Consider the following 23,846-nt stretch of genomic DNA (forward strand, 5'->3'; position numbering starts at 1 on the left):
TGGAGGAGCATGCTTGCTCGCTGCGTCTCATTTATCCGTGTGGCATGCAAAGCCATTCGACGAGATCGTCAACAAGAAGCTGCGGTTCGCTGTTGCCCTCGGGATGGGCGCTGGGGTGCGGGTTCGCAGCTGTAGGTGCTGCAATGTGTGTTAAATTCTCCCTTAAAGGAAGGGGCTAGGCAAAACCAGGAAGATGCGAGTGATTGGCGCACGGTGCTGGCTGCAGGAGAGGTTCGGGCATCTGCCGTGGGGGAGACTGTGAGGATCCTCCCGAGGAGGACATGCCCCGCAGCAGATGCCAGGATGCTCCCAGGAAGGTTTGTCCTGACCCCTCAGCTCTGGGGCTGAGCAGGTGGGATTTCAGCCATCCGAAGCTGTTGCGATTGTTGGTGCTACAACTCTGGGTGCTGGTGTTCCCATGGAGCTTGGGGAGGTCCATGGTGTGGTCCTGGACAGGCGTCCTGGGAACCCTTGGTTCTTAGAGGACACAGCTTGGAGAGGAGGATCTCTAGGATGCCCTGGACCAGCCTCCCAGGTCACCGGCTTGGCTGAGATGTTCGGCCTCAAGTGAAGGAGTTGGGACTCCTGCTTTTAAAGAGGAGGCTGCACGGAGGCTCTTCTGAAGGGTTAAATCAGTCCTTGCCCTCTGGAAACAGGTTCTCCACTCCCTGTGCTGCTCACTCATATTGSGGGGTATTTAAAATACAGCTTTCAAATCCCGTAGCTGGGGGAACGTGAGGAGTCGCACACGTTGGACAGCGAGTGCGGGAGGTGACCGGCTGCCTGGTGTTGCTCTAATCACGTGCACTCGCTCCTGGGGGGCCCGGTCGGAAAAAGAGCGGACTTGGAAAGTCTTATCAGCCTCGTGTCACTGATGTACACACAGCTGAGGCCAGGCTCTCCGGCAGACCTTGGGTTTTCCGCATGAAATACAGGCAGTGGCCGTGAACAGCCTGGGTCAGTCTCTGACCTTTAATGTAATCGGTGTTTGCGGTGCGTTGGTGCAGTGAAAGCCTGTCCAGGGAGGCAGCGTGCACACTGCCGACCACGCTCTGTCCCTYGGAGACTCGGTTTGCTGTGTCATATTTCTGTGCTCGGGATCTTGGGAGAATCTCTTCCCGTTGGTCGTTCTCCAGACCTTGTGGGCATACGTGGCCACCTCATGGTATTAAACAAAGTCCTTTAATTGGTAGCATCTGTGCACATTTCCATTTCCAGCCTGGGAAGGAAATCCTACCCTGTCTCTGCAGAATTTGCAGCCTGAGGAAGCAGATACACAGGAAATGCAATTTGACCTACTTTATTTAAATTTGGCTCTTGGGTGTATTGAAATTTTCATGGGGCTGTGGCCTTGATCTGACATTTATAAAAATCTCCCCTAATCTGGTTTCCCTGGCATGTTTCCTCGCTTTTGAGGAGGGCTCAGTGATGAAATAAAGATGCAGGGAGGAGGCAGTCTGAGGCTGGCCCAGTTTGTGTGCAGGCTTGAACATGAAACAGCCGCTGAGGGCTGCAAACAGGCTTGGAGGGGGAGGAATATCCTGACAGCCGAGTCTGTTCCTTTATAAGCCGGTTGTATCGAATGTCTCCCTAGAGATGCYGAAGTGCAGCTCTTTCCAAACACCCGGCAGCTGCATGCCGGAGTGCTGCAGCCGAAGCCGGAGGTGCGTCTCTCCGCGGGAGAGTACGTGGAGTTGAACAAAAAGGAGGCTTTCCAGGCAAAGGCTGCGAGCGTCCTTTTAACAGAGCATCGCCCCGTGCAGCGAAAGGTGTGTCGCTCCTCTGATAAAGCTGGACCTGGCTGGAGACGCAGGTCTTGGTGGCGATYGGCCTCCCGAGCCTGGCGTGGCTGCGGGAAGGAAGCTGCCGGTCACAGAAGACGTGGGTCTGGGAGGAGGAGAACTGCAAACGCGGGCTCTGTGAGGGGAAACCTTTCCRGTGCTTACGTGCCCAGCTAATTGCTGGCGCTCTGCTCTGCACTGAGCATAGCTTGGCTCCCACTCAGCAGACTGGCAGACTGAAAGGAAGTTTAAATGTGTTAATTGTATTTTAAACATAGGTTTAAACGGGTTGCGTATTGCAAGAATAGGGCTGCAGCATCTTCTTACAGCAGGTGGTCTTCCAAGTGTGTTCCTTGCACGTGCATTTGCAAGGGGACCCCTGAAGCTGTGACTTGCAGAAGGGGTAAAAAGAAAGCAAAAATGAAATTCCTGTAAGAAGAATTGCAGTCTCGTGAGTTTCGAGGCTGGGAACGTAGATTGCGATACAGAGGGCAGGTGCTTGCAAATGTGCCCCTTCGGTTGAGTGTGAGATCCCGTCTCCGGGCTTGGTGCGGTGCCGTGAGCGCGGACGGGGCTGGGTTCATGCACGGAGCTGCTTTTCATCCCAGCTCCGTCACATGCTTGGCTTCCTCCGCCTGAGCTTCCTGCCTTTGGTTTGAAGAAGTGCGTCTGAGCGAAACCTCTCCCTTGGGTATTTCTTCTCCACACGTGTGTGAGCACGGACCGGGCAGAGCAGAGGGGGAAGGTGATGCCGCAGACCTGGAAAAGGCAGCGGGGTTTCTCTGCTGGGGTGGCTGTGCCTGCGCTTAGAGGCACAGCAAAGATTTAGGGGTCAGGGACTGACTGTCCTCTCCGGTATGATGTGGGAAACATGAAGTGTAAAGAATAGGAACTGGGGGGCATTTTCCACACTGTGAAGTAGCTCTGGTTGTGACCTAAAACAGCTTGGCATTTCCATCGCTTCCTCTTTTTAGATCCCTTTTTCTGTTCTCACCCCATGAGCATTGCCCAACTGTCTACATGCATCTTCCCTACCCAGCTAGCCAAAACCAGAAGTGGGACCTTGACGAGATGGTTTGTCTTTAAAAATGATGATGTTGGCCCTTCTCCAGCAGCGTTTTACCGGGAACATGCTCTTCCTGGAGTGGCAGTTCTGCAGTCGATGCTGCAGCTGCAGCCATGCTGCGCCCCGGGCTAGGCTTGGCCGTCCCCTTGCTGCCACCTGGGCGAGCTGAAGCAGGGGGCTGCAAAGCACTGGCTGAAAATGAGTCTTGCAGCCCAAAGTCTGTCCAGCCGTGCCTGTTCTTTGCTTTGCCACCCAACAGTTAATTCTCCCTTTTTCATCTCTAGTTGCCGAAGCAGCAACAGGAAGAGCTTAGTGGTGGGAACCCCGTCTCCGACCCTCTCACGTCCTCTCTCCCCTCTCTCAGTGCCTACAGGTAAGGGGGATGCTGTGGGGGTGAGAGAGGGGCTGTGCATCTGCCCAAAATTACCCGAATAGGGTCTCTTTGGAAACTTTCCCTGGAAATGCATTAAAGGGGGACAGGGTGGCTTGTGCCACGGAGCCCAAAGGTTAAAATCCTTTCTCGGAGCATGGCTGAGCTGTGGCACCATCTCTGCTGTGATGCCTGTTTCCACCCCCGGCTCTCGGCCGTGTGGGGTGACAGTCCCTGATGATTTTGGGTCTGTTCAGTTTGTTTTGCCCATTGCAAAGTGCCGCAGGCAGCTGTTGGGGAGAGGAATTTGGAGGCCTGTCTTAATCCTGTTGCATGTGCAGTTGTCTGTGGTGGGCAGTTACCTCCCAGCAGGCTGGTTTCTGTCTGCAGGAAGCAGGTTTATTTTCCAGGAGGGAATACAAGGGTTGTTTAGGAAACAATTTACTCCCTGACTCTTTAATCTGAAGGAGCAGCTGCGGGATCGCAGACAATGTGCCGGGCAGAGATTGCGCTCACTTTTCACTTTCTCCCTGCAGCCGGGAGCAGCCCTTTGGACAGCCCACGCAATTTCTCCACCAGCACTTCTGTCAACTTCCCCTTTGCTCGCAGGTGAGTCCTGTGTCGTCTCTCCCTCCTCCAGGAGCGTTAGCGGTTCGCCCTGACATGAAGCTAATGGAGGAATCAGCTCTCCTTTGGTTCCCTTTGGAGCGAGGGGTTTCTGTTAGGAACAGATGAGCTTCCAGCCTGCAGGGATCCATGTTCACGCAGTGTTTGTGGCTGTGGGTTTTGGGCAGGCTTGTGTTTTCCGAGCCAGTGCAGTGGGAAAAATGGCTTTTCTGCATCCCTCTATGAAGTAGAGCAGGATATTGGGGGGGGGGTCCAAAGATCCCAAGAGCTCTCCCCACTATTTGCTTTATCTTCATCTTTCCCTTTGCTCCTTGGAGTTTGCAAGTTGTGTTGCTTCTCAGGCTTGGGCTGGTCCTCAGGAGAATGCCCAAAAAATCCATGAGTGGGGACTGCTGTCTTGTTCTCAAGTGATTTTCTCTGTTCTTTTTTTTTTTTTCCACCATTTCTTGTTCTGTCTTTGTTTTCTCTGCCCCGGTGCCCCTTCCCTCCTGACTGGAACCTCTCACCGCCCTCCAGCCATGCTCCTCGGACTGACAGGCAAGTACCAGCAGGAGCAGGGCCTCCGTGGGCAAGGGGACAGAGAGAAGGGCTTGTCCAGGGGGCTGTATTCATGTGAAACGTCTGCCCCACTTCAGCATATTCCTGCTCCTCTTCTTCTCCCTCGTGTTTATGCCTTCCATCTCTGGGCAGGACAAGCCAGATTGTGCTGGCTGCAGTAACGCCGTCGGGTTTGTGGCTTTGCTCTGTGACTGCAGCTCCAAGAACAGAAACTGCTCTGTTCCCRTCACACTCCTGATGGCCACGAGTTCAGCCCCAAATTCTGACCCACTCCAAGCGTTCCCACCAAAGCCTAAACAGACACTCAGCAGACATCCAGAGCTGGGTTGCTCGGCCAGGTCTGCGTGGAAGAAGATCTTCCTGCTTCCCTTCCCCAGCCCTGTTAACCCCGCTAGTGTGCGTATGCAGGAGCAGATGCCAAGACATTGTGTTTAATTTCACATGTGGGGGCAGATGGATGACGTTAACCCATTGATTGTCACATGGGAAAAAGCTGGAGGGTTATGTTTAATTTCCGTGCTGGCAACGGAGCGAAAAGCCAAACTGCTGGGCAGAGTGCGTGAGCCCGAAAGGGGTCCTGCAGGTAGCGAGGACACGCGAAGGCGRTGGCGTAGGGTTCAGCACTTTGCCAGCTCTGCAGGCTTTGGCCCCGTGAACTGCCCTGCTCCGGTTGCTGTGTTCACATGGGAAACAGCACAGAGAGGTGAAGGGCCTCATCTTGACCTGGCCATTGACCTGGCCATTAAAAATGTATCCAAGAGGAAGTGTTCGCCTACGTTTAAGTGTTTGCCTTCCTGTTTATAACTCGACTCTTCTCTCAGTGGGTACGTGTTCTCCCTGAACGCAGCTCTAGGAATCACGATTTCTGTAGAACAGAGTCCCAGAAGCCTAAATTTTGTGCTAATTAAAAATCAGAATCTCACCTTTTTTGCCTTCTGAAATGGATCTGTTCAAGCGCAGCATATGGCAGATCAGGGCAGAGCTGTCGCGGGGCGGTAGCTGCTGGATCGCTTTGGATTCGCCACCCTGCCAAGCCCGAGCAGTGCCCCTTCACGGGGACCCCTGCTCACCAGTTACTTCCCCTGCGAGAGGAACAACACCTGCATGCTGGGATTGTGGAATTGCCTTCCTTACTTGGGAAAATTAACTGCAAAATCACTGTTTATTTCACTGATTTCCAGTACATTTGGAAAAGAGGTTTTGGAGCGTCCCTGACTTTCTCATTAGAGCCAAACATGAGTTCTCTTTCCCATCCTTATCTCTCTGACATTATTTCTTTATTTGCATTTACATGTTTTTTCCTGCGTGTGATACCTGTGTTTGCACTTGCAGGGCTGATGGCAGAAGGTGGTCACTGGCTTCGTTACCCTCCTCTGGCTATGGGACTAACACCCCCAGCTCCACTGTCTCGGTAAACTTTGCTCTCTTGTGGTAGCAGATGAGAAGAACTGAAACACTTGAGTTTTAGTTGGGAGCATGTGAAAAGCCTCCTGAGGTCTGTGATACCAGTTCCTAGACAGCCCCTCTCTGGGGCTTCTCTGCTGACCACATGCTTTAGCTGCATCATGTTTTCATAATGTGCTTTTAAGAAAGCTACAGAGTATTGCTAATGGCAGCAGCTCCTTTTGTGCATTAAAGCTTTGCCGCACCTTGTATGCGGGTAGAAGAGGCAGGGCAGGAGCTGCTGAGGATGCTGCAGGCAAATGTGGATCGGGGTCAGCAGAGCCGTGCTGAGCTGGAGACCTGCGGGTTTGGGGATGGAGTGGGAGTTGGCTTTGCAGACCTCGCGCGGCTGGACTGGGGAGCGCCTCAGTTCATATAGTTCAGGGTCGCTTTCCATTTTCATGTTACTGAACACAGCAGGTCTGTGCGAAGCGGCTCTGCACACTGCCCGTCAGTGTTTCCAGCCTACTAAGAGGCTCCGAGGAGTATTTTTCTAGAAGGCTTGCTGGTTTCCGCCCTGCTGCCCTGGAGGAACAGAGCTGCCTCCTGACTCCTACCTCTGTCCTTCTTTCCAGTCGTCTTCGTCCTCCCAGGAGCGTCTGCACCAGTTGCCGTACCAGCCCACCCCCGATGAGCTGCATTTCCTTTCGAAGCATTTCCGCAGTACGGAGAGCGTCATGGACGAGGAGGGGCGGCTCTCGCCCTGCCTGCGGCCACGATCCAGGAGCCTAAGGTACCAAAACCGCCAACTACCCACCAGCTGCACGGGGGAGCGGGCTGCTGCGGTGGTACTCATGGCGCAGGCATAACAATACACAGGGTCCCAGGAACCTACAGGGTCCTACAAGTGTGTCGAGGGCTCTGCCCTCTTGTGAACTGCTCCTAGGATGTCCTGGTCCTGCTTGGCCAGACCTGTGACGTTGATCAACCCTGATGCAGTTTTTCCCATTGCAGGAGAGTCTGGTAGAACTCCGTGCATGTTAGTCAGAGCCTGTTTTTCAGTAGTTTCTCGTCTGCTAGAATGTGGCATTTTTTTCCTGGAAACAGATGACATCTGAGAGTCAGGTTCCTTGAGCTGAGGTTTGAGAAACTGGAGTTTGTTCCAGAAAGGTCATTTTACAGCCTCTTGCTGAGTTGTCTCAAAGGCATCAGTGGCGAGGGGAACCACAGGTCAGACCGAGTCGTGGCATCTGCTGTGAGTGCATCTCATGAGCTGTCCTTGCAGGGCGTGCGGCTGAGTCAGGGGCATGGCTGGGAGGCTGCCAAGCTGACTGGCCATTAAAAGATTAAAAGCCCTGTTTATGTGCTTGGATTGGGAGGCATTACCTATATTAAATAAAGCTGAATGCTGCAGGCACATCTATAGGCTGTGCCTCCCCTGCTAAGCCTTTGCCTCTCCAGAACAAGAATCGCAGGTGGGTGCGCRGCTTTCTCGGGGATCCTGGCAGTGGAATTTGTGCAGGGGACTCTGCTCCATGGCTTCTTTGTGTGGTGGCCAGAGAGCAGAGCGGGGAGTGGAGAGCTGAGATCTGTGGGCCATAGCGTAACATAGGCTGAACGAACAGACCGCTGAGCTCCACATTGCCCCTTCAAGGCCTTGCTCTGTGCGAGGASCGCTTGCTGGTCAAGTTTCTGCCTGTCAAACACAGGGAGTTTGTGCTTTTTGCGGGAGATATTTCAGTTAAATCCTCTTTTTCTTTTGTGAAATGTTCAAGAACCTCTTTGTACCTCGCACTTGCTGTGATTTATGGAGGCAGCACTGTAGCTGGCCTTGTGTGTTCTCCGCTGAAATTTCATTAAAATCAGATTAACTATCTGACAGATTTTGCAGGTTGTGACTCTTTCACCAAGGAAACGCCAGTTTTGTGGTTGCTGTTGCTTGTACAAAGCAAAAGTAGAGTTTCTGTGCTGAGTTAGGACTCACCTCTTAATGGCAGTGAGCGGCTTGGATCTGGTTCTGATTGTGGTATTTATTATATCATGGTTAATGAGTTGCTGGCTGCTCCTGTGACTTGCTTTGTGTAAAGGGATTATAGACCCATTGCTAGTGGCATGGGCCAGTGAGAGGCAGGGTCAGGTGAGGGCACACGGAGGGTAAGAGAGAAGGTTTTTTTTCCTGAAGATCCCTGTGTCTGCTGGGGAGAGAGTGGGGTTTTAGTTGGGTTTTTTTTCTGCCATCACCAGTGAGTTGCAAAAAGGCAATTACAGCAACAAACTGTGGAATCCAGGATGTCTGCAAATACTTGCCTGTTTGCAGTTGGCTGCAGTCTAGGCATCTTTCCAGTGGCTTTGTAGTTGCTGTCTGTAATATTGACATCATGGCAGGGACTGAAGCAGAAATTCTAGCATGAGAGGAAGCAAAAGATGAGCTTTAAAATGAAGTGACTAATGCATTAGCTTTTCAGCTCTGGAGACCTGGATTCAAAGTGACCTTGAATTTTAAAGTGACTTGAGTTTGGAGACCTGGGTCTGCAGAAGGTTAATGCTCCCTGGACCTGACAGCTAGCATGCAATCTCATGTGTGAGGCTGTCTCAACTTCTGCCCAGGGTGCAGCTCGGTGCGGGGGGAGGAAATGCTGAAGTTGGGAAAGCAGAGCGTTTCCGGAGGGAGTGCTCTGAGCCAGCTGAGCAGTGTTAGCAGGCGTGCCGCTGGGGGGAGGCCCCAGGGCGCTCTYGATCGGCGTGCTGGGGGAGGGATGCTGCTGGAAGTGCTGGTACGAGGCTGAGCGCTCAGCTCAGATGTGCATTAACAGCTTGTGACACGTGGGATCGAGAGTTACGAAGAGAGAACAAATCGTGGTGACTCTCCAGGGGCAGTAACTATTTGCATAGTTGTAAATGACTTAGATCTCATAATGCAACTGGCTTCCTCCCCCTCCTCCCTCCACAGCCCTGGACGAACGAGCGGAACGTTTGATAACGAGATTGTGATGATGAACCATGTCTACAAGGAGCGGTTCCCCAAGGTAACTGCCTGGCCTGGCGAGGACAACTCACATTAGTGCCTCCAACACATTTTGACAGCTTCTTCTCCAGAAAAATCACTTCTCTGTGATGGAAGATAAAACGTACAGATACAGGGGGGTGTTGGAGGGCACTGGAGACACAGTAGCTAACCGGGGAGACAGGGACATATGGTTCTGCCTCATCATAGAGCCATGCAAACAGCAGTCTCTGGAGATATCAGGGGGCTTCTCTGGTTTGGTGGAAGCCTGGTCCCGGGTGGGGCTGTGCAACCCATGGTGTGCACACGGATAGTGGAGCTGCAGGAGCTGGTAGCTCCAGATCAGCAATTCTGTTGGCCAAACCCTGAATGCGGTGTTGGGGTGYGTGTTCCCGGGCATCACCGTCTGTTCTGCCTTGCAGGCCACGGCCCAAATGGAAGAACGTCTGCAGGACACTATCACGAACTTCTCCCCAAGCAGCATTCTGCCGCTGGCGGATGGGGTGCTCGGCTTTATCCACCACCAGATCATCGAACTGGCCCGGGACTGCCTGGCAAAGTCCCAGGGGGCTCTCATCACCTCCCGCTACTTCATGGAGCTGCAGGAGAAACTCGAGAAGATGCTCAGAGATGTGAGTGTGGGGCAGTTCCTGCCCAGTCCCATCTTCCGGGGGCACAAGCCGTTGGTGACTCTGCCAGCTTCTGTCTCCTCTCCGGCAGGCTCAGGAGCGTTCAGAGAGCGAGGAAGTGAAGCTTATTGACCAGCTGGTGAGGAAGCTGCTGATAATAATCTCCCGCCCTGCACGCCTTCTGGAGTGCCTGGTAAGAGCCAGTGGCTCCCGCACCGCCAATGCACCTCTGTGCTCGGAGCTGCCTACATCTGCGTCCTGTAGGGAAGAGCTTCTTACCTAGGGGCAGATAGGTGCCCCTCCAGGAGATCACCGTCATCCACCATGACCCTGGGACAGTACCAGGCTGTGTGATCTCTGTTATGGTCTGCATCTGCCCAGAGAGGAGATGTCACAGTAGAAAGAGCCTGTTCTCTCCAACCTGGTCGGTCTGCCATGAAAATTGCTCCTGGTTAACAGCCTGGCTGGCCTACAGAGACAAGCTAACACCATTCACAGTGTTAGAGCCATTTCTTGGAGAGGAGAGGCTGGATTTTCCCAGTGGAGTGTGGAGATGTGAACTTCTTTGCAAGTTTTCTCATCCGATTTTAGTTTTTATCTGTTACACTCAATTTCTAAAACATTTTCCTTTGTTGATGAATCTGATGTGAAATCCTGTGGTTGCAGATTTGGTAGATCTCTCTCTTTGAGCCCAATTGGCTAGTGGTTCCAGCATTTTCTATAGCTGGAAGAAGCCGTTGTGCCAAAGCGTGCTGCCAGCGTGCTTTCTGTAAGGTCTCCTCTCCTAGGCCAGGTCACAGGGCTGCATTTTTTTATCTACCCTTTAAGCTTAGAGGCATGATGCTAGAAGCAGGAGCAAGGCATTTAGCTTTCTCCTGCAAGCATCCAGAGCCTGTGCCCCAATTAAAGGGGCCATCAGTGGAGCTCAGAGGACAAATTTAACTTTGCAAAGCGAAGGCAGACTTGTTCCTTGACTTTGTTTGGTTTCCCTCCTGTGTAGGAGTTTGACCCTGAGGAGTTCTATCATCTCCTGGAAGCTGCGGAGGGACATGCTAAAGTCGGCCAGGGAATAAAGACCGACATTCCCCGATACATCATCAGCCAGCTGGGACTAGTCAAGGACCCGCTGGAGGGTAGGGAAGCTCTTGGGCTTGTCGCTGGGCTGAGGGTCTCCAGCAGGACACAGATTCCCAGGCTGCTGCTGGCCAACGCGAATGAGCACTGGATGGCGTCTGGTGGCCCAGCGGGGCCGACCACCTCCAAGAGCACTTTGTGCTACGGGGAGGGCGTGGGGCAGCTTTGCAGAGCAGAGCAGAGGCTGCGGGGGCCTGTGTGCGTCACAGCAGAGGCAGGGTGGCAACCCACCACGTTCCCCCCGGCTCACCCTTCCCCTCCTTTCCAGAGTGAGCCAGCACCTTCCTTGGGCTCCCTCCTCCTCTCCCGTTTGTGCCTCTTCCGCAAAGGGTCTATCAGCGCATGGCTGATTGCCTGCCAAGGGATTATACCTGAGCAATATGTAATTTTGGAGTGGACCCTGGGGGATAAGGCTGAAGTGACSTCCAGGCAGCAGGCATGGGCTTGAGTGGGCTGGGCTGCAGTCCAGGATGGAGTCCAAGTCTCTATGCCAGCCCAGCATTTCTCATTATTGCTCCCTACATGTTCAGCAAAGTAGATTAATCTCAAGAACACTTAATCCATAGAAAGCCAAGGCCTTGGGGGAACCATAATCCTTGAAGAACACAGCAATGACTATGGAAAAAGAGAATTATATAAATGTTTAACCTCTTAATGCTATGACCTGATTTTCTCCATACARTAGCTCAAACAAAGCATGTAACTAAATCCCCATGGGGATCTCAGTGATTGGGGTGAAAGTGCTTGTTGGGAAATTATCTCTGTGGGGGTTAAGCATGAAGAAGAAGGTGAATGTTATCACTGTCTTCTGCAGAAATGGTCCAACTGGATCACTTCGACAGCGGGAACACCATCACACCAGAGAATGATGATACCTGTGAGGTGAGCGCAGTCCTGCCAGCATTTCTCACCTGCTTCCTCTAGCTTTGTCTTGTGTCACTTCAGCCTGTAACTCTTTGCACCCTGTGTGCAGAGCAGCTCCTGTATTATCTTAGTCTGGAAAACAAGAATTAGGATCATCCTTTCCCTAAGAGAGTGACTGATGTATGGGTGTTCAGGTGTTTTTATTGGTAGTATTTCACAGCCACCCCTAGTCTCTCTTAAGCTGCTGCTGTGTCATGTGGAATGGCCCCCTGTGTGAGGCAGGTTTGGCTTTGTGGCCGTGGTCTGCAAAGCATCTCTGTCTTCTGGTTTGGAGCTCGTGGATGGGGAAGGCTCAGGGATGGTCCAGTCAGGGACCAGGAACGTCCGTTGGCAGCTGCACCGTGTCTGTGTCAGTGATGGGCCCTGCAGATGCGATGAATTCCTGTGTACAATCAGCACAGCGATATGTAAAGCACCAGCAGGCAGGGAAACGTTAAAACTCTTCCGTGTCTCTTGTTCAGAGCCAGCCTTCAGCCACTGCTCCGCGGAGGAAACCCTGCGAGAGTGACTTTGAGACCATCAAGCTGATCAGCAACGGGGCCTATGGGTGAGTGAGGAAGGGCCGTGCCCTAGCGCCTGTGCGGGAGCTGGTGGCTGCCCTGCACGGTCTGGTCACAGCAGCAGATATTCAGGTGAGAACTGCTCAGTTCTGAGCAGTGCCAGCTCCTCTGGGAACGTGACGCAGCTGTGATCCTGCAGGACCACTTGACCCTCCAGGCTGCAGCTAGTGTGCAAAGCTCTTGCCTTTCGTTGTGTTGTTACTGCAGTTGCATGCAAGTCTGGAAGAAGCAGGTTTGCAGGGTCTGCAGTTCCCCAGTAAGCCTGGCAGTGTTTGCAACATGCCTGGAAACATCCTTTTTAGCCAGCCTGGTGAACAGAGTGCATGGCAGGTTACCTGTAGCAGAGGAAGCCTTGTGTCTAGTGGTTGGTTTCCATCTGTAAAGGCCTCCAAAGCCCACGTACTCTGGATTTGCATGTTTCTGACCATAGCTGCCATTAGGCCTCTCTGTCTGAGCCCTGTGGCCCTGTGTGATCGGTCCTGGATGTTGGAGGACATGTTCTGAGGCCCAGTTGTTTTGCTCTCCCCTAGGGCCGTATACCTGGTGAGGCACAGAGAGACAAGGCAGCGTTTTGCCTTAAAGAAAATTAACAAGCAGAACCTCATCCTGAGGAACCAGATCCAGCAGGTGTTTGTGGAGAGGGACATCCTGACCTTCGCAGAGAACCCCTTCGTGGTCAGCATGTTCTGCTCCTTTGAGACAAAGCGACATCTCTGCATGGTGATGGAGTACGTGGAAGGTGAGAACAGGGCTTGGGGCTGAACGGTGCAGCAGGGAGGGGGAAAGGCAACATCTGCCAGTCTTCTGTTGTAGAAGAGGCGAATGGAGAGACCCTTGATGTGGTGCAGGAACACAGATAGGTGTCTGAGCACCGATACCACCCTGCTGGCTCCTGCTCTGCTTTGCTCAGTGAGCAGTCAGCAGAGGGAAGCACAGAAAGATTCTCCTGTGGTTCTGAGTCTCTCACATTGATGAAGGTGGTGGATGTGCTGCTCACTTAGGAGAAGGTTTCTGACAAGTGCCCATGGATGGCAGCTGCTCCGAGGTGGGGTGTGAAGGTCTCGCTTGGTGCTGGGAGCCCTGCCTGCTTGGGAGGGCAGTTGGTGTAACYCTGTCCAGTGTCCTCTCTCCCTTTTCTGAGCCCCACGTGCTCGGGGCTCAGGAGGACCCATGTTCCCGCAGGGGGGGACTGTGCCACGCTGCTGAAGAACATGGGCCCGCTGCCAGTCGACATGGCAAAGATGTACTTCGCGGAGACCGTTCTTGCACTGGAGTATCTCCACAACTACGGCATTGTGCACAGGGACCTCAAACCCGACAAGTGAGGACCTGGGTCAGGTCTGAGCACGGGGTGGGCTGAATGGGGAAGGAGAGGAACTCATGGCATTCTCTGTGGAGAGGGACTGATCCTGGCCAAGGCCAGGGCATTAACAAAAGAGCAGGTGCCCTTTCATATGGTTCCCTAGCTCTGCTTCTCAGCCTCCATACATCAGAGAGAGTTGGGGAGATAAAGGAGAATGAGGTTGCATTTTGGCAAGTGAATGCTGATGCCCAAAAACCTGATTTCCATATCCTCCCTCCTTGTTCTTTGCTGTTGCATCCAGCTGGGACAGAGGTGTGGGACTGTCCTCCTCCGGCTGGTCGTGCTCAGGACCAGCCGCATCTCTTTGTGTCTGTCTTCTCTTGCAGTTTGCTGATCACCTCCATGGGCCACATAAAACTGACAGATTTTGGTCTGTCAAAGATTGGCCTGATGAATATGACCACGAACCTGTACGAAGGGCACATAGAGAAGGACACTCGGGAGTTCATGGACAAGCAGGTACTTCCAGGATTCCTGAGAGCTCATGGCATTAGGGCAAAGGTTTCAGGCTGGCTGGGGCATGTGGCAGTGCTGGCCCTGCTCTGCTTGGCTGATTTCCCGTTGCTGGGACCCAGAATAGACGCTGGGCCAGTTGCAAAGGCCTTGATTTACTGCAGAGGGTGCAGAGGTGTCAACAGCATTGTTTGTTCCCATGCAGGTGTGTGGCACTCCGGAGTACATCGCACCAGAAGTCATCCTCATCCAGGGCTACGGGAAGCCTGTTGACTGGTGGGCCATGGGCATCATCCTGTACGAGTTCCTGGTGGGCTGCGTCCCCTTCTTCGGAGACACCCCCGAGGAGCTCTTTGGGCAGGTGATCAGTGGTGAGTGTCAGCAGCTGCTGTACGGTGGCAGTTCGGCTGCTCGATTTGGTCTTTCTGCCCAGCCTGGCAGTCATGGCTCTTCCTTAACACGATCAGTGTTTCATTGCTTGGTTTCATACCCACTTAATTTTTATCCTCTTCCTAGCACTCTTAATTAGGCTTTATTGCAGCCATCTTGTGTGAGACTCAGTTTAAAGTCAGTGAAGGCCTTGGAGCCTGGATTTGCTGATTTGGGAGGATGGCTTTATTTTGTTAGTGCTCCTAGTGCATTTTCCTCTTGCACAGAAGTCACTTCTGTGAACTTCCTTTGTCATGAGGCCCTGTCTGGTGCAAACTCTTCCTTCCAGCCCTAGACTCACCCCTGTGGCCCCGTGCCTACACTGCACTCTGACCCAGCCGTGTTAGCCCAATCTTTTGCTATCAGCGGAGGAAGGACTTCAGACTTGTTTTCCCTTTTGTTTCAGATGAGATTGTATGGCCTGAAGGAGATGAGGCTCTTCCTGCTGACGCTCAGGACTTGATCACACGATTGCTGCGGCAGTGCCCGCTCGAGCGCTTGGGCACCGGTACGCGCGTCCTGACCGCCACGCCGGGCAGGGCTGTGGTCCTTCGCGTGTGTGGGGCCATCACCTGAGCTGGCTGCGTGACTCCGGGCTGAGCAGTGTTTGGGAGTTGCTTGGCACACTACTAATTCATGTCGAGGCATTTGCTTTTGTGTTACAGAAACCAAAGTAAGTCCTGCCGTGTTAAGGGTACTTGGACCCTTTCTGGTCAGGGTTTGCTCTGGGAAGCCAGAGGCTAGTGCAGGTTGCAGATCCATCCTGTCTTAAGCCATTTGCTCTGTGGGGAGAGGGTGCCGGATGAGTTGTTTCTGTGCCATTCAGGCTGAGAGCAGGAGGTAGCGTTTYGGGCTGTGTGCTGCCCCTCCTAACGCACGTTTCCTCTGCCTGCCAGGCGGTGCACACGAGGTGAAGCACCATTCCTTCTTCCTGCACCTGGACTGGAATGGGCTGCTCCGGCAGAAGGCAGAATTCATCCCCCAGCTTGAGTCAGAGGATGACACCAGCTACTTTGACAGTGAGGCCAAATCCATTCCTTTCCCTCTCTGTGAATCCTTTATTCCAGCTGCAGATCGGATGCCCTGGCAGGGGATGAAAATCTCCTGGATAAAGTTGGTCATTTCACAACCTGGGTTAGGTCGCAAAACAGATTTAATTCTGTTTCCAAACCTCTCAGCCTTAAGAAAAGAATGCTACCTTCTCATCCCAAAACCTTCTTAGGGTTTGGGATTGGGTTGTCAGCCACAATACACCTCCACGCAGGATGGCTGGGTGCAGTTAGCGCTCCGGCCTCTTCCTCTTGGGGCCGGGGGCTCCACAGCAAGGCAGGAGCTTGGGTGCTGCCGGGTGGGAAGCAGCCGGCATTGCTGTGGTCCTTGCTTTCAGCTCGCTCCGAGAGGTACCACCACTTGGATTCGGAGGATGAAGAAACCAACGATGAGGAATCGTCTGTGGAGATTGGCCAGTTCTCTTCCTGCTCTCATCGCTTCAGCAAGGTATTTGATTCTGACCTCTGTGATCTAAAGACAGGCCCTATGGCTGGGGGGTGACATGCACGTTGCTGTCCTGGCTGACTGTCCCCTGGAAGCCAGAGGAATCCTGCAGCACCATCTGGACTCCCAGGTTTCTGCTGCTTTCCGATTGCTGGCCTTTCCCTCAGGTTTACAGCAGCTCCGAATACCTGGAGACTCACTCCAATCTCAGCCTCTCATCCTCGGAACGGAGTCACAGCGAGGAGAAAGAGGACAGGACAGAGCGATCGGACAGGAGCTCAGGAGACGAGGACAGGAGCCGCCCCTTGGGCCCAGAGACCCGGTGAGTGCTGAGCTGGGGAGGATGCGGCACAGAGGTGTTTGAGCAGGGATTTGTATCCCTGCCGTGGGGTTGCCAGAGGCTCGCGGTGCAACATGTCCAAGCACATGGCAGTGAATCATTACCAGCTGCCTCACTTGGCTGTCAGTGCCCTAAGCCCTCTTTCTCTTGCTGAGCAGGCTCCGATCTTGGACGTCCTGCAGCTCCACGCCGTACTCCCAGCACGAGCGCAGCCTCAGCCCTGCTGCTCTGACCAGCACCTACAGCCTGGAGACCATGCCGAAGTTTGCCTTCTCCTCGGAAGACGAAAGCCCTTGCCTGGCGCCTTCCAAGCCAGATAGACCAACGTTTGTGCTGGGAGATCCCGATGCAGCGGCAGGTGGACCAGCGAAGTCTTCAGCGTTATCTGGTGCGTAGGCTGCAGACGCTGGCGTGGGCTGTTGTGGAGGCAGCCAGGGGCCTTAATGGCTCGGGGCTGTTTTCTCCATGTGCATGAGCTCTTCTGCACCTTCCTGTCCTGTAGCTGGTCCAGAGGGACACTGCTTGCCCGGTGTGTGTCCTCAGCCATTTCACTGTCTCCTTCCTTCTCCCCTCTGTGCAGCTGATCTTGTCAGCCTGAACCGCATCCGCCTCCGGAGTAACAGCACTGGCACCAAGAACTCTGCTCCCCGGGGCCTGGAGCCGGCTGGCGGCCGACGTCTGAGCAGCCAGAAGGACGTGCCRGACAAGCCAAGAACCTCGGCAGGTGGCCGAGTGCCCAAGTCCGCCTCTGTCTCAGCCCTGTCCCTCATCATCACGTCAGGTTTGTGGGCCACTGGGTTTGTTCAGCAGCCGCCGCTGCTGTTTTTCCCTGGCGCTGGTGCAGGTGCTGCAGCTGGCTGGGAGGGTTTGGCTCCCTTGCAACGGGGCTGAGCACACGCAATGCACAGGGTGTAAAGGAACCAGGCTTCCCGCAGCCATGGTGCTGAGGCTCCTGGGATGAGCCGGATTCTTCTCTTGCTTGCAGATGACTTCAGCAGCGGTGCCCTCATGAGCCCCATCTCCCCCCACTCACTCTCTTCCAACCCGTCTTCCCGCGACTCGTCCCCTAGCCGAGACTCCTCCCTTGCCATCACCAGCCTGCGGCCCCCCATCCTCATCCACAGCTCGGGCAAGAAGTACGGCTTCACGCTGCGAGCCATCCGGGTGTACATGGGGGACAGCGACGTGTACACRGTGCACCACATGGTGTGGGTAAGTGGCCTGGGAGCTCTGCATGGAGAGGGGCCGGTCACACTGTGCACTGCGTCGAGACCATGGGCAGCACGCGAGTAAACGTAGGCTGCGTCTGAACAAAGTCTTGGCTCTTCAATTTCAGAGCGTGGAAGATGGGAGCCCTGCCCAGGAAGCAGGGCTGAGAGCGGGTGATCTCATCACACATGTGAACGGGGAGTCTGTGCTGGGATTAGTCCACAGGGACGTCGTGGAGCTGTTGCTGAAGGTAGGCAGCCTGCCTCGCTCTGTTCATCCGGCTTGTTTTTAAACTCGGCTCCTTCTGTGTGCGGGCCCCCAGAACCAGTGGATCAGGCCTGTCAAGTCTTTCAGCAGCAAACTGTTTATAGCCTTAAAGACCGTGGGAATTGAGAGCCCGGGAGGGCTCTGGAGCGGAGGCTGTTCTCCTCCCGCAGCCGGTGCTAACAGCAGCGCGGGTCTGACCGTGCTGCGTGTGCCTGCCCGCAGCAGGGCGCCAGCGATAGGTGGCTGCAGAGCTGCCCGGGCGTCCTGGGCCAGCGACTCCTCCACGTGTTCTCCGTCTTCCTCTGACCGGGCCATAGCGAGAGGGCAGTTCTCGCCTTCACTGTCGCACGCCTTTAACTGAGGGACTCAGCACCACGGGACGGGGGATGTTCGGGACTCATGAGTTCCCGTAAACAGACTCAGAGCTGCCTTGCAGCCATGGTCACCGCAGCATGCGGCTCACGCTGTAAATTGTCCAAGCCTTTTCCCTCGAGCTGGGAGAGCTGAGCCCTGGCCGTAGCCCTGGCATCGCCTCCGCTGACAGCCGAAGCGGGAGACGCAGGCAGGTCTTTCAGATTAAAATCTGGTGCTTGTGTCCAGCACGTTGCAATGACTCATTTTCTTCCTCTCAGAGCGGCAATAAAGTAGCACTGCGGACCACAGCCCTGGAGAATACATCCATAAAAATTGGCCCTGCTCGGAAAAACAGCTCCAAGACCAGGATGGCCCGAAGGAGTAAGAAGAGCAGGAAAAGGGACAGCCAGGACAGGTGAGTGGAAACAAACTGGGATAAAATGGCATTCGTCCCTGGGTGTCTTGGAGCTGAAATACAACCTGGAACTGGGGTGGGGAAAGCGCAGCTGCCTCCTTAAGCGATGCTCATCTGATGGGCTGTGCCTTGCCGTGAGCGGAGCCGGCTGGACACCCTGGCTCTCAGACACCTCAGAGCCCAGAGGTGGGAGGCTGTAGCATGCTCGTGGATAGTCCCGACAGCGTTGGCTGTGCAGACTTGCAGGTTTGCTGGCTTTAAAGAGAGGCTGAGGCTGTTTGTGGCTTCAGTGGCTTTGACAGCAGCGCTCCTGCCTGTGCCTGCTGTTTCTGACCAACCTGCCCATAGAAACCCTTCCCACGGCCTTTGATTTCTTCCAAGGAGGAAGTCCCTTTTCAAGAAGATCTCCAAGCAGTCGACGGTCCTGCACACCAGCCGCAGCTTCTCCTCCGGCCTCCACCACTCGCTGTCGTCAAGCGAGAGCCTCCCGGAGTCGCCCACGCACAGCCTGTCCCCCGGCCCCACGACGCCCTGCCGCAGCCCCGCGCCAGACCTGCCCCCAGGTACCTCGCCTGCGTCGCGCTCCCAGCCGGGGCCCTGCCCGCGCGGTCCTGGGTGCTTGTTTGCTCCAGTCGCTGCAGAAAGGAGTTAGGAGTTCAGGGCACCCCATAGCATGGGCAGAGATGCAGCGCTCCTGGGGTCAGAGCTGCGTTCCCAGCTGTTCAGCAGCTCCTTCGCCCTGTCCCGCACTCTCGCAGCGTCCTGCCGCGTGCCCCGTGTAACCGTGACCTTTCTCTCTTTGTGTGGCAGATGCTGCGTCCCCGCAGAGCACCTCTCCCTCCTCCAGCACCCCCAGCTCTCCAGCCGGCCACGTCCGCCCCAGCTCCCTGCACGGGCTGGCGCCCAAGCTCGGCGGTCAGCGCTACAAGGTGGGGCGCCGCAAGTCCACCAGCAGCATCCCCCCCTCGCCCCTCGCCTGCACCCCGTCCTCTGCCCAGCGGCCGCCTTCCCCCCAGAGGTCTCCGTCGCCGCTGCCCGGTTACCCCAAAAACGTCCATTCCTTCCAGGGCAAGACTCTGTCCCCCCCCACCATCATCAGACAAGGCTCTCGGCCACGGAGCGCCGAGTGCCCCAGGTCCCCTCTGCTAAAACGAGTCCAGTCTGCGGAGAAGATTGCAACCTACCTGGCAGAGAAGAAAACCATCAGTGGTCGGAAGCTGGGACTAGAGCTGCTTCCAGCGGATGGGGCAGGAGAGGCTTTGGGAGAGGGCGAAGCGCCTGCCCAGGTGTTTGCCAGTGAGCACGGCTACGCTGGGGTGTCCCGGACGCGAGAGTGGCTGGGGGAGAGGCATGACCGGGACCAAGAGATGGTTGTCATGAAGAGGTTGAACCTCTCCGAGCGCCGGGACTCCTTCAAGAAGCAAGAAGCTGTTCAAGAAGTGAGTTTCGACGAGCCAGAGCTGCTGCCAGTAAGCGAAGACGGTGTCAAGCCTGAGGCCGGGCCGGAGGACAAGCCTGCGCCGCAGCGCCGCAGCCTCCACACGGCCTCATGGGCTGAGGCCGGGAAGGGCTCAGCCCGCCGGAGCTCGCGGGACACCACGGCAGAGCCGAAACCCGGGCCGGTTCCGCAGATCGCGGTGCAGGGATCAGAGAGTGATGAGCAGGAGCTCGGCATGGCCGAGTGGGAGTGCCAGGGCTCCTACCCCATCCAGCTCATGGCCAGGGTCTACACGGAGCAGATGGACGGCACCACCGCCGTGGAGTGCAAGAGYGTGGCCTCGCCGCGGCCGAGGGAGCCGAGCCCCCGGCAGGAGCCCRCGCTGGCCCCGGGGCCCTCGCGCCGGACGTGTGGGGAGGGAGCAGCCGTCCCCTGGGGGCTGCCGCCACGGGGCGGCCGGGAGCCAGCGGCCACCGGGCCTCCCGGTCGCCCGGCTCGGCAGCGGGATGCCCGCGGGCCGGCTCCRAGCGGCCGCGAGGACGCGTGATGCCAGCAGCGAGGACAGGAGGCCGCGGAGGAGAGGCGAGCGGGAAGGGTTCGGCTCCGCGGCTGGCAGCTTTCCCTAGGAGCCGTCCGCGCGAGAGAAACGCACCCAGAAACGTTTTTAACGTCAGACCTTGCAGGGATCCTTATAACCCAGTGATTTTACTCACAAAAGGCTTTTGTACTAACTGGAAAGATGTCCATATTTTTGTAGAGATGTGGGAGCTTTTACTGTGGCAATGGCGTTTCCCTGGCAGGGCCTGAACCTTTGTGAATAGAAAGGACTTGATGCAAATACTCATAACTAATTTATTACTTTTATAAGCTAAACAGAGGCATTGCAAGACCGTCAGAGGGGTCTGACCCGATCCAGGCTGGCGGTATCCCAGCCTTTTCCGAGGGCTTCRTAGCCCCCGTCTGGAAGGCGCTATGCTTTCTAATGTTGCAAAGAACCACTAGGTTTTCCCCATTTATTAACATCATTTTCAGCTGGAAAAGCACCTAGGGAAAAGCCAGTTCTGAGACRTACTTTTAAAGTAATATTTAAGCTGAGATCTCTTACTCCGCTGCTCTGATCTTTAGGCTGGTGTCTTCCCTCTCCTGAGAAGTAGCAGGTCTTTGCTCTTCCTTTAATTTGTGTTTAATTCATGACCTGGCTGGGAAGGACCCCCTGGGTTGGGGGGCTCCTTCGCTCTGCCGCTGCGAGAGCAGAGCTGAGATTGCAAGCRGTGTAATGCTTTAAAGAGCCTTCCCTGAGCTGGATTTGCAGTCTCGGTCACCTCCCCTTTCCAAAAAACCCCTTGAATCTCCCCCAACGTTCACCCCAGGTTCTCCTCTCCACGTACCACCGTGCCATAGGGAAGCAGGACCAGCACCGTCCGCCAGTCGTGTTCCAGGTTTTCCTGCCAGATTTATTAGTGGTTCAGCACTCGCTTTTCCTTCCATTGTAAAATTTAAAGTGAAAAGAACAGAAACCCACAGCAAAATCCCCCAAATATTAGTGGTCTAAGCTCTATGTGAAGATCCTTCTGGTGTCTGGTTCATACTGGCCATTAGGTATGTGTAGCAATGCTTTAAAAGAAAAAAAAAGGCTTTTTATTTTATTTTTATTTTTTTAATAGCCGTCACCTCTCTGTGCGTTTCCCCGGGGCGCCGCAGGGCTGTTCCCCGGCCCCGGGAGCTGCAGCGGGAGGTGGCAGCACTTGCCCGACCTCGCAGCTCCACTCGGAACCCAGCCGAGGCGGATTACTGTCCCCTTCGGATCACGTTTGCTTTGAAAAAGAGAACGTGGTTCATGTCTTTTAAGTAGGGTTAATTTTATAAAGGTGTAGCGGATTTCAGGRTGTCAATTTTTATTTTAGAGAAACAAATGAATCAGCGGTGACCAAATACTCTGCTAACCTGCTCCATCATCTCTTCAGCGGTCTTTCCTTAGGACACTGAGCCGGTTAGGAAAAGCACAGCTGGCACTGACCCATCCATCACCTTTGCCGTTGGGTTGGGTTTCAGCAGTGCGATGCAAATATGAACAGGAGTTGGGATGGTTCGTTTTAGCTATTTGCATTTCTTCTGCCACGATCCACATCCGAGCCTTCCCTGGGACGCACAGCCGGTGCGTTCGGATCTTCCCGGGGCTTAATGAAAGGCCAGTTTTCCAATTAAAAAAAAAATCTAGTGAGCTCCAGTCTGTGTTTCTTAACTTCTCCCTGTTGTTAATTTCTAAATTTCATCTCCCTCTTCGCTGGTGGCTTTTTTCCCAATGAATTACGGGCCAGCCTGGCATTCCCCCACGTTTCTAATGTTTTATATGACGTGAATGTTTACATTTGATAATGCATGTACGGGCTTTTTTAGCGGCCRTGTCCGACAGTGAGAGTATTCGACTTATGTCACAACACAGGTATTTACAGGATGCAAATCCGCTGCGAGCTGGTGCGGTTCCCGCGCCGGGCTCGAGGCCGCTGGTGGCCCAGGCTCCTCCGTTTGGCCGCTTATTTAACCGGATTATTATTTTGTGCACGTGTGCGGTTTGTGCAAGGCTGTTTCAGCTACCTGCTTCTCCCGCGTTCACCTTAGAGCCGTTCGCCCCCAAAAGGAGCGGCGGCGGCGGCAGCAGCGTGTGCTCGGCCGGCGCGGGAGTCCCGCTCCCGCCGCTCGAGGTTTCTCCATCTGGCGGCGCAGCCGGAGGCGTCTCTGCTCCTGCCTTACCATTGGCAACCCCCCTCCGTGCGCAGAGCTGCTGTTTCCTTTCTCTCGTGTCCCCGTTTCTTAAGATTGGTGTCTTGCTCCTTCTGTATGAAGCACTCGGGAAGCGGGCGCCGGTCGGAGGAGCAGGGCAGGCGCCTCGTCGCCCGCCGGGATCCCGCAGCAGCGGCATCTGGAGCCTGGCCGAGGGCGCCGGACTGCAAAGCTGCGCTCTGGGTGCTGCGTAAAAAGGAATTTTACGGAAAACGTCTTAAAAGGAAACAGGCCCTTGTCTTCCTGGGTGGTGCTGAGCACAGGTCTCGTTATTATTTGGAAAATTTTACGTTGTATTAAAATTGTTCCTTGATATGAACTACTGCGTGGTGTCCTCTGTTAGATGAGCTAAGCAGCGGTTCTGAGTGGAAAACACTAGTTTCTCGTTATTTCTTCTTTCCAGCTGGGTGGCAAACTGTCCTGCCGGCACAGCGTTTCCCTGGCTGCCCCGGCAGCTGGGGCTGGTCCCCTTCTTCTCTTCTACCCGCAGAGGGGGATGCTCCTGGCCCGCAGGTACCCGTGTCCCCCCATGTTGAGAGCCTGGGTCCCAGGGTGCCCGTGGATGGGGTGCCCACGGAGGGCAGTGCCAGGGGAAGGCAATGCACGGGAGAACGTGGTGCCTGGTGCAAGCTGGTGCACGGCACAGCTTGTGCCTGGTGCATGGTCCAGGCCATACCCGGTGCCCAGTGCACGATGTCCAGTGCAGGCTGTGYGCGGAGCCTGGGGCAGACGGTGCCCTGCCCGGTCTGTGCATGATGCCCGGTGCATGGTGCCCCATGCATGGTGCCCGGTGCAGGCCGTGCGTGGTGCCCGGTGCCCGGTGCAGGCGGTGCGTGGTGACCGGCTCCCCTCGCTCGCGGTGCTGCGCCCAGGCTCGGCGCTAGGGGGCGCCGCCGCGCTCCCTCCGCCGCGCCGCGCCGCGCTGCGCCAAGCGCCGGCGAGCACTCGGGTCTTTCCGGATTGGCTCGGCCGGAGGGGGCGTGGCCCCGATGTCGGCCGACGTAGCCGGGAGGGGGCGGAGCCGCCGAGGGCTTCGGAGCGGTTCGTCCCTCTCCGGCTCCGGTCGGGCCTTTCCGGGGCGGGTTCGGGCCGTTCCGGCGCCGTTCGGGCCCTTTCCCAGGCTGCCGCCGGGCTGGAGGCTGGAGCGGGCTGGAGCGGAGCGGAGCGGCGGATGGGGCTGGCGCAGAGGTGGGCCGCGACCGCAGCCCCTCCGCGCGGGGAGCCCGGGGGCGGCGGGCGGGGGGAGGCCGCGGGCCCGGGCTGCGTC

At 55.5% G+C, this 23,846-nt stretch overlaps 2 protein-coding genes across 6 annotated transcripts in view; both read left to right on the forward strand.

Moving 5' to 3' along the window:
- The first annotated feature begins 297 nt into the window (after nt 1-297).
- Nucleotides 298-22,898, forward strand: MAST3 (microtubule associated serine/threonine kinase 3). 4 transcript variants are annotated; one of them, XM_026067103.1, is made up of 27 exons: nt 298-317; nt 3,132-3,220; nt 3,754-3,826; nt 4,361-4,381; nt 5,735-5,813; nt 6,421-6,578; nt 8,736-8,811; nt 9,212-9,421; nt 9,510-9,611; nt 10,419-10,551; nt 11,367-11,434; nt 11,938-12,023; nt 12,567-12,775; nt 13,219-13,357; nt 13,726-13,858; nt 14,058-14,223; nt 14,688-14,789; nt 15,178-15,300; nt 15,669-15,778; nt 15,943-16,097; nt 16,274-16,503; nt 16,696-16,896; nt 17,101-17,327; nt 17,452-17,574; nt 18,224-18,360; nt 18,742-18,923; nt 19,171-22,898. In XM_026067103.1, exons 1-27 carry the CDS (start codon nt 304-306, stop codon nt 20,343-20,345), a joined length of 4,521 nt encoding a protein of 1,506 aa, XP_025922888.1. In that variant the 5' UTR covers nt 298-303; the 3' UTR covers nt 20,346-22,898. The 4 variants fall into 4 exon arrangements, with proteins under 4 accessions (XP_025922888.1, XP_025922889.1, XP_025922885.1 ...); XM_026067104.1 differs by lacking the exon at nt 298-317 and having other exon boundaries at nt 3,022-3,220; nt 19,171-19,289; nt 19,428-22,898; XM_026067100.1 differs by lacking the exon at nt 298-317 and having other exon boundaries at nt 3,022-3,220.
- A 725-nt stretch (nt 22,899-23,623) lies between these two features.
- Nucleotides 23,624-23,846, forward strand: part of PIK3R2 (phosphoinositide-3-kinase regulatory subunit 2) — a 20,468-nt gene continuing 20,245 nt past the window's right edge. For both annotated transcript variants that reach the window (XM_026067105.1, XM_026067106.1), the window contains exon 1: nt 23,624-23,767. The gene's annotated coding sequence lies outside the window, so the exon portion shown is untranslated. The remainder of the gene's footprint in view (nt 23,768-23,846) is intronic.

This window comes from Apteryx rowi, unplaced genomic scaffold (assembly GCF_003343035.1).
Source record: "Apteryx rowi isolate R43461 unplaced genomic scaffold, aptRow1 scaffold_254, whole genome shotgun sequence".
NCBI lineage: Eukaryota > Metazoa > Chordata > Aves > Apterygiformes > Apterygidae > Apteryx > Apteryx rowi.